Here is a 9151-nt window from a genome sequence, read left to right as displayed (position 1 = left end):
TTCTTCGAAACTTCGCGGATTAAGGACTATCCACTTATCTAGTGTTCCCTTTTCAGATTAAATATGTTTTTAACTCATTTCAAAGTGTTTTTAACACGTTTTATTAATTGTTTGCTCGTATATATATATATATATATATATATATATATATATATAATTTCCTTGTTGTAACTTACTAAAATACTAAAGCAGTTGAAGATTTCAAATACAATAAAATAATTCTCAAGAAATTTTAATAACACAAAATCGAAGGGATAATCAATAAAGGTAACGTTTACATTTTATTGAACTCAATTCTGATCGATAATTCATAAATAAAACAAATAATTCAACACAAAATCGGAATCATCGTGTTTTAATATTTCTAAAAATCTAGGAAAAATGTGGAACACCATCGATTATTATCAGTGGATAATCAATGCTAATGGCTTATATGAGAACGCATATAGTTATAGCTCTTATGACAAAAGCTAAAAATCATATTGGTTTTACCACTAATACCATTTTCCCCTGACTGTGTATAATCACTTTCAAAATAATAATTACTCCCTTGCTGCCACTTATTTGTTTGTGAACACAAATGTACTGCATCCCAGAAAAACATTTTTTTTTTATATTTAAAACCTATGTTTATCAAAATAAACGCCCTAATAATTATATTACGACTGAAAAAGACCCACACAGAGATTATCCATACATATATATAGATATATTTTAAAATATTTTAAAACGTATGTTCATATATAAAGCTTAATATTTAAATATTTTAATATATATATATATATATATATATATATAAAGTAGTAGCGTTCGTGTGTGCGTGTCTGTGTGTACAACTCCCGATCATCAAAGAAATATAAAGACCAAATGTGTGTACACCTCTCCTGGTCAAGAAAAGTTAATGGCCATGTTAGGATACTTCTGTCAAAGGAGACACTATATTGTATACGGACTTTTAATATATAGCATTCTTCAAACCACTTTTACATTATTGAGTTACGGTCATTAGCATATTACACTAAATGAAATCTATTTAAATAATTACCTTGATCACATTACTTATTCGACATAATAATAGCTTTGTTTCAACTGTACTAATTAAAAAAAAATTAATATATTTAGTTTATTTAAATTTCAAGTCATCTTTGATTAAACTTATTTTATCTGAAATCTGAAACCGTTTTATTTTCAAACCAAAATCCAGAAAACCAAAAGCTGTGATAAATATTACCTGTTTTTTGTTTTCATTTCGAAATATTATTCTTAGCTGAATTATTATTTTATTTTTAATTCGGGGGAATTTTTTTTTCGCATATTCTTACTTTTTAAGTAACCTTTTTTATTTGTTAGAGAACAATAATTAAAACTAATGTCCTCATTTACTTGCATCCTCACGAGAGCAGAGTTAGTCACAGAGACACATGTGAACAAAATCCATCATTCCCTGCTCTTTTTATTTTTTGTTTATAAAATTTAATTGGTGTTGCCCAGGATTTATTATAATAATTATACCATAGCAAGTGCGTTTAATTGCCTGTGAAACAGATTTTCTTTATAATTTATTTAATATCTTAAATTAAAACGGGCGAATTTTTACGAAGTGACCCAGCGTCGTTTAACCCTTAGAAAAAATGGTCAATGTAAAGTTTCTTTCCAACTCCTCAAAAACTTGAAAATGACGACTTTTAATGGTTTTCGATGGTGCTGAAAACGAATATCATATTTAAATTTGGGACAGATACGTAGTTTTCATGACATGAAAAATTACTTTCCAAAAAGTGGGGAATCAGTCACTTTCCTATATAAATTTAACGTAAAATGGGCACCCATTTTCTAACCACCTAATAACGTCTTCATATCATAAAACAAATTTAACTGTGATATTCGTTTTCAGCACCACCGAAAACCGGTGCTGTTTTTTTTACTAAGAGATTCGTTTATTTTTCATAATTTAGGACGTAGATAATGCTGTCAGTAAGCTTACACGATCGGTTTACAAGAATATATTTTTGTTTTTCATTTTTTTTTTAGGTGGGTATTCAATTATAGAATTTGTATAGGTTTTACCAGGTGCTTCTGTAGTTTACATAACAACCTCCTAATGTAAATAGAATTTTTGTGAAATGTTAAACTGCAGAGGCACCTGTTCACAACTATACAAGTTGTATAATGAAAAAAGAACGAAAAACAAAAGTATGCTTTTGTAAATTACTAACAGCATAATTTGCGTCCTAAATTATGAGAAGAAAAAATAACCGCATCTCTTAGTAAAAAAAAAACAGCGCCAATTTTCGGGGGTGCTGAAAACGAATATCACAGTTAAATTTGTTTTATGATATATAAATATATATTAGAAAATTTTTCTAAAACATTCTTTGTCTTGCTTAGAATAATAAAAATTCTTTGATATGAAACTCAACCACTTCATTTCATTTCAATGAGAGTTTTTTGAAATTCATTGAATTACAATTTAATAGTATATATATATATATATATATATATATATATATATATATACTATTATAATTATTATCATCATTATATTAAGTTTTTAGATATGCATGTCTAGGTTTCCTTCCTCTTATCTATTTGCCTTTCTGGTACTTAAGCTTTTATGCATTTCTATTCTCATAGCATTTATATAATAGTTAAGATATTGCAGTATAGATCCTGTAATCTTGTTACATTTACATAGTGCTGTGTCGTGACAAAATAGTAAAAGAAGAAAATCAATCGAGGTTGGTTTAACATCACTGGTACAAAGGTAGGAATACCGGTATAACAGACTAGCGCTCAGCTAGGCAGTGGAGTATTGTCGCTTTTTTTCACCGGTGTAGACATTACTGACACAATATATATAGTGAGAACCGGTGTAATTTCCCTTATGCACAGAAAGGCCGATATAACACATACTATTGAAAATATCCCGTGTGGGCATTAATAACGTTTATGTTTTGGGTTCAACCTAAACAACTCAGTTAATTTCCGTTTTCTTTTTGACCTCCTATTCTCAGGAGCTGTCTCTGCACATGAAAGGTATCAAACACTGTGTCAATGATGTCCTCCTCGAGCGATCTGGTCACCTCGCTGTTCGAGTATCTTTTCCGAATTTGATTAGTGTGACATTTGTGCACGAAATCTGGTCCCTTAATCATATATACCATATTGCCTATTTGTTTTTCAACAATGCCGGACTCCCAGAAAGTCCTATTATTTTTGTGAATCTTGTAGAAGACTCTTTTGTCCAACTGTATACGTTTTTTTTGTTATCGTTTATATTTTACGTTTGGCCTATCCTGGTTTGGTAACAACTTGTGGAAAATCGATCTAACCTTGCGCCCGAACATGACCCCCGTAGGTGTCTTTCGATATTTGCATTCGACGTGGCCCTGTTAACCTGCAAAAATTGTTGGACTAACTTATCCGTCGGTGATCCGCTAGCTTTTTTTCAGAGCTCTCTTGAATACATCAGCGAACCTCTCCGCTTGCCCGTTAGTTCTCGGGTGGTATGGTGGAATGGTTATATGCTCGATTAGATGATCCTCACAAAAATGTTTAAATTCAGTAGACGTGAATTGCGTTCCATTCTCTGTGACAATGCAGTCTACTACCACAAACCTAGCGAATAGTTCATGCAGGAATTTAATAGTTGCCTCTGGTGTGGGGTTCTTGCATTTTAGTGCTTCCGGCCACTTAGATAGGTTGTCTACAACAATGAGATAACAGTACCCCTCTAGCAGTCCCGCAAAGTCTAAATGAATTCTCGACCAGGGTCGGTCCGGTTTTGCTCACGATCCGAATTAAGTCGGAGGAGCTTTTATAGCTAATGCGCATCCTCTACACTCCCTGACTTTTTCCTCTATAATCTTATCCATGTTCGGCCAAAAAACGAAAGAGCGCATAAGCTTTTCATTCTTGATATGCCTGGATGACCTACATGAATTCCTTGAGCATTCTTTTCTGTAGTGTTGCAGGAATTACCACCCTGTCGCTATATAACAGGACGTCACCACAAATTGAATAGATTCCCTCATCCAATTGGTTATTGTTGATTTTTTTCTTTCGTGCTTATAATAAATTCGTCTATTTCTGCCTTACTCTTAATCTCATCAAGCGTTACTGGAAGTTCTCTTATCGTGTCACATAAAGTATTTTTCACCTCAACTTCTGCTTGAATAGCTGCTATTACCACATCCTCGAATGGTTCTGCCTGCTTAGGTATTAACCTTTATAACCCGTCTGCATGACCAAGTTTTTTACATAGTATTTACTCCATTTGAAAATTGTAGTTCAAAGGCGTAGTACCCCATCTTTGGAGTCTATTCGTAGTATGTTGTGGTAGTCCCTTTTTCGATCCGAAAATCGTTAATAATAGTGTGTGATCTGTTTGTAACAGAAATTGTCTACCGTGCAGGAAACGATGAAATTTCTTTACCGCGTCTTTCTCAGTTTTCGAGTAGTTTTTTTCAGCTGGCAAAAGTGTCCGGTATGCGTGAACTATGAGTTTTACTTTTCCATCATCCATTTTGTGTAACATGCATGCTCCTATGCCATAGGCGATGGCATCGCTTACAACTACAATATCACGCTTGGGATTATAGTGTGCCAGATACGAGTTAGACGTTAATACATTGTTAATTTCCTGAAATGCTTCTTTGCACTCTTGCGTTCAGATCCATTTTTGGTCCATCCTTAACAGTTCATTGAAGGGTAATCTTAGTTTATGCATTTTTGGCACGAATACATTGTAGTAATTCGCCAACCCTAAGAAACTTTGTAGAGACACAATATTTTCTGGAGTAGGCATGTCTCCTATTGCACTCAATCTATCTGGATCTGACCTTCTTCCATGTTCATCAATGATTTGCGCAAAGTATTTTATTTCCTCATGAAAAACGTATATTTTTCCTGTTTTAGTTTAAATCCATAATCTTGGATCTTTTCGAATACTTTGTTTACATGAGATTTGTGTTGGTCTTTGCTAGCGCTGTTCATTAACACATCGTCCAGGTACCCTACTGCGAAATCCAACCCATTTAACATAATATCCATAATTTGCTGAAAAATAGCAGGGGCGATTTTGACTCAAAAAGGAGGTCTGTTAAACTTGTAGAATCCCTTATGGGTATTGATACATTGCAGCTTTGGATACTCCTCATCGACTGGAACTTGCAAATACGCGTCACTGAGGTCGATTTAAGAAAAAAATATTTCCCTCTACTCAGTTTCGCCAATATTTCTTCAGGGCTCGGAAGCGGATAATGGTGCTCTTGTAATGCATAGTTTAAGCCAGTTGAGAAGTCGGCACACACCCGAATCTCTTTGTTTTTCTTTTTAATGTAAACTGTTGGTGGAGCAAACTCACTATGATCAATTTGTTCAATGGCACCCATGTTTTCGAGTCTTTCTAATTCACCGTCTATTTGTTCTATAGCAGCGTATGGAACGTTCCTTTTTCTTCTGTCCATTTGTATTCTTCTGTCCATTTGTATTGGCTTCAAATTTTGCTATTGCTTTTGTACACCTTCCAAGACCGCCTGAAAATACGCCTGGAAATGTTTTTTTAACTCCCTCTTAAGTTTTTTTTGCCTCCACATTCGAATCATCAACATTCTGGCAAAAATAGCTTAAAGCCAGATCCCATAGTCTAAACTTTTCGAACAGATTAGTTCCAAAGAGGTTATTTGATTTCCGCATGACAATTTTTTTTGCTTTTTTGGTCTTATTCTGAAAAGAAATATTCATTAATAATTCTCCTTCGAAAATGATTTTTTCACCACTGAGGCTTTTCGCCATTTTATGTGATTTAATCATAGCAGGTCTCCCAAGCTTCTTTCATGTATGTACATTAATAATGGAAAAATCAGACCAACTATCAAGCTGTAGTCTTACTTTCTTTTTAAACATTTTAACATGTACATATTTCTGGATATTTCGTTCTTCAGGTTCAATTTTTGTATATATAGTGGAGATGGTAATTAATAAAAACTGAAGAAAGTGCTCAATACTGTTGTAGAGCAAATATTCGTTTTATTTTTATTACCGTATCTTTCTGTTAAGTTACATTATTGTTTCGGCTACTCGGCCGTTTTTTTGGCCGTCTGTAGCGTCCTCAGACTTTTACAGAACTGTAAAAGTCTGAGGACGCTACAGCCAAAAAACGGCCTAGTAGCCGAAACAATAATGTAACTTAACAGAAAGATACGGTAATAAAAATAAAACGCATATATATATATATATATATATATATATATATATATATATATATATATATATAATGCTGATCAAAAATATAAGATCACTAAAGAATCTTAAAAAAAAAGACTTTTTTTAAGGATAGATTTTAAACTCTTCCGACTTAAGGTTACCAATACTACAATCTAAAAGGTTATCGAAACAAAAAACTAAATTCTAAATATATATTTTTAAAATTTACATTTTTATTAAATTAGGTTTTTACACATATTCAAAATTATAAGACCAGAGACAAAAATTCTATTAAATTGTACAATAAGTATATGAAAAGTGTATAAAAACATTAAACAATCAAATTGACTTCTACGTCCACTGCTTTTGATGACTTCAAAAGTTCTTTGGACATGCTAGAAACAAGGGTTTCCATTAAGGTGCGGGGATCCTGCCTCAGTTTATGAAGATGGCTTCACAAACTTCATTTTTTGTCGAATATTGTTTTCCATTTCGATAAACCTCTGTTGTCGTCCATCCTCAAACATTTTAAATTGGGTTCAAGTCCGGTGAGCATGCAGGATTCCCCAAGAGATGGACTCCATTTTCTTATAGAAAGCTCAAGGCCCGTTTGCAGTGTGGATTGTAGCATAATCCTGTTGGAATAACTATCCATCCCCACACAAACGACAACCCTCCATCATCAAAGATGCTTTCTGCAGCATGCTAACATAACCAGCTGCTGTCTGACGACTCTGAACCACCTGGAGCTCCATCGTCCCTCTGTAAGAAAAGGCACCCCATACCATTACGGGCCCTCCACCACTATGACGTGTGGAAAAAATTTCAAGGGGCATGTTTTTGTCATGTCAATATCATTGGAAGCTATCAGGACCATCTAAATTGAATTTTTTCTCATCAGAAAACAGGACTTTCTTCCACTTCTCAACGTTCCGGGTTTGTATTCATGACCAAATCTTAACCGGTCCACTTTGTGATGTAGAAGTAATCGAGGAATTTGTTTACACTTTTTATTTTATTTTTTGTTGTAAGTGTCGTCTGATGGTTATTGGACTGCAATCAGCATCTGTCACCGCCTTTATTTGACTAGAAGAAAGTCCTCTGTCATTCATGACAAACCGTTTGATTCTCCTACTCTATGCAGGAGTAATTTTTGGGGGCTTATCAAAGGATTTTGCCTTTTCATAATTCTCAGTGTTCTTTAGAAAGTTGCAAATAACAGTTTTCCTGCGATTAGTTGCTATCGCTCGCTATGACAAACATTGCTTATGGAATCCTAGAATTCGAGAGCATTCAACTTCGGTTAGTTTTCTTGATTTAGGCATGGTAACACCTTTACACAGTGATTGCTAATCTCTAACTTAACTAGAAGCATTAGAAACATTATAAATCTAAATACCCTTGGTCTTATAATTTTGATCATGCGTAAAAAGCTTAATTTAATAAAAAATACCAATTTTTAAATAAAGTTTTTGTTTCCAGTAACCTTAAGTCGAAAGAGTTTAAAAGTTAGCCTTTAAAAAGGTTTCTTTTTAAAGATTTTTAAGTGGTCTTAAATTTTTGATCAGCAGTATATATATAAATATATATATATATATATATAAATATATATATATAAATATATATAAATATATATATAAATATATATAAATATATATTTATAAATATATATATATATATAAATATATATAAATATATATATAAATATATATAAATATATATATAAATATATATATATCTAAATATATATAAATATATATATAAATATATATTTATATATATATATATCAAAATATTTACGTTTTTACTATTTATAACACACAAAAATAATAAAGCAGTTAACAATTTCAAAGAATTTCTTCAACAAAATAATTTTCAAGAAATTTCAACAACACAAAATCAAAAAGAATTACAAAACTAAAGTTTTCTTTTATTTGAATTCAATTTTTATTCACGATTTCAAACTAAAATCGATAATTCAACACAAATATGGAACCATCCTGTTTTAAAGTAAAATTCAATTAAGCTTTGCATTTTTGGAAAACCGACCCCATTGGTGTTCCTTGTTTGCTTACAGTTCGCGTGTGGATTGGCATTTTGAACGCCCTGCAACAAAGAGAAAATATCTACAATTATAAATCTGAAACAATGTCTTCATTACAAACGTGTAACTATGCGAGATGTCTTCAATAAGTTTCTAGACTTTTTTCGTATGTGAACTTTTATTGATAGTGCATGCATTAAACTCTAGTCCCCTTCGAAGTAATCTCCCCCGGTTGCAATGCAGTTATTGTACCGTTCCAATAACGTCTGCACGGCTCAATGGAAGTCCTCTTGTGTATGTCAATCACCCTCCTCACAGCCACTCTCATCTCCTCAATTATCTCATAATGACAGCCTTTAAAGTTTCCTTGAGCTTAGGGAATAACCAAAAGCCACACGGTTCAAGGTCTGGACTATAGGGAGGGTGATAATCTGAATTGATCAACTCAGCCATCTTCCTGCTGTCATGGCAACGTCTTTCTTTCTTTCTGAACATCCTTCTGAGAAATTTCGCGCAAATCTTCCGCATCTTCAGTTTCCCGCAAATAATTGTGGGTACAGTTCCCACACTGACATCAAACTGTGCACTTATTGTCTCTATAGACACACGACGATCCTTATCCATGAAATTCTTTATTTGGTCAATCAACTCTAATCTTCTTTACTCTTCCATCTCCTCTCATCATCCATCGCAGACTCCCTGTCCTCTTTGACTCTCTTATGCCACTCAAAAACTGATGCTTGATTCATAAAAGATGGTCCAAAAGCAGTCTGAAGCATTCCGTACGTTTCTGTGGCATTTTTTTTTTACCAAGTTTAAATAAGAAATTTATTACATAACGTTCTTCGAAAGTGTCTTCATTTCCCACCTATCCTCACCTGAGCTGCCTTCTGTTGTATT

The 9151-nt window shown here is 33.1% G+C and overlaps 1 protein-coding gene across 1 annotated transcript in view; it reads right to left on the bottom strand.

Moving 5' to 3' along the window:
- Nucleotides 1-8130: 8130 nt before the first annotated feature.
- LOC145269460 (uncharacterized) overlaps nucleotides 8131-9151 on the bottom strand; it is a 67776-nt gene continuing 66755 nt past the window's right edge. The window contains exon 7 of the mRNA XM_080125136.1: nucleotides 8131-8313. Within this exon, the coding sequence (XP_079981262.1) occupies nucleotides 8229-8313 (85 nt within the window). The 3' untranslated portion in view covers nucleotides 8131-8228. The remainder of the gene's footprint in view (nucleotides 8314-9151) is intronic.

The sequence above is a fragment of the Euprymna scolopes genome, chromosome 45 (genome assembly GCF_053919585.1).
Source record: "Euprymna scolopes isolate OS-2025 chromosome 45, ASM5391958v1, whole genome shotgun sequence".
Taxonomy (NCBI): domain Eukaryota; kingdom Metazoa; phylum Mollusca; class Cephalopoda; order Sepiida; family Sepiolidae; genus Euprymna; species Euprymna scolopes.
This window is presented reverse-complemented; position numbering and strand designations above follow the sequence as displayed.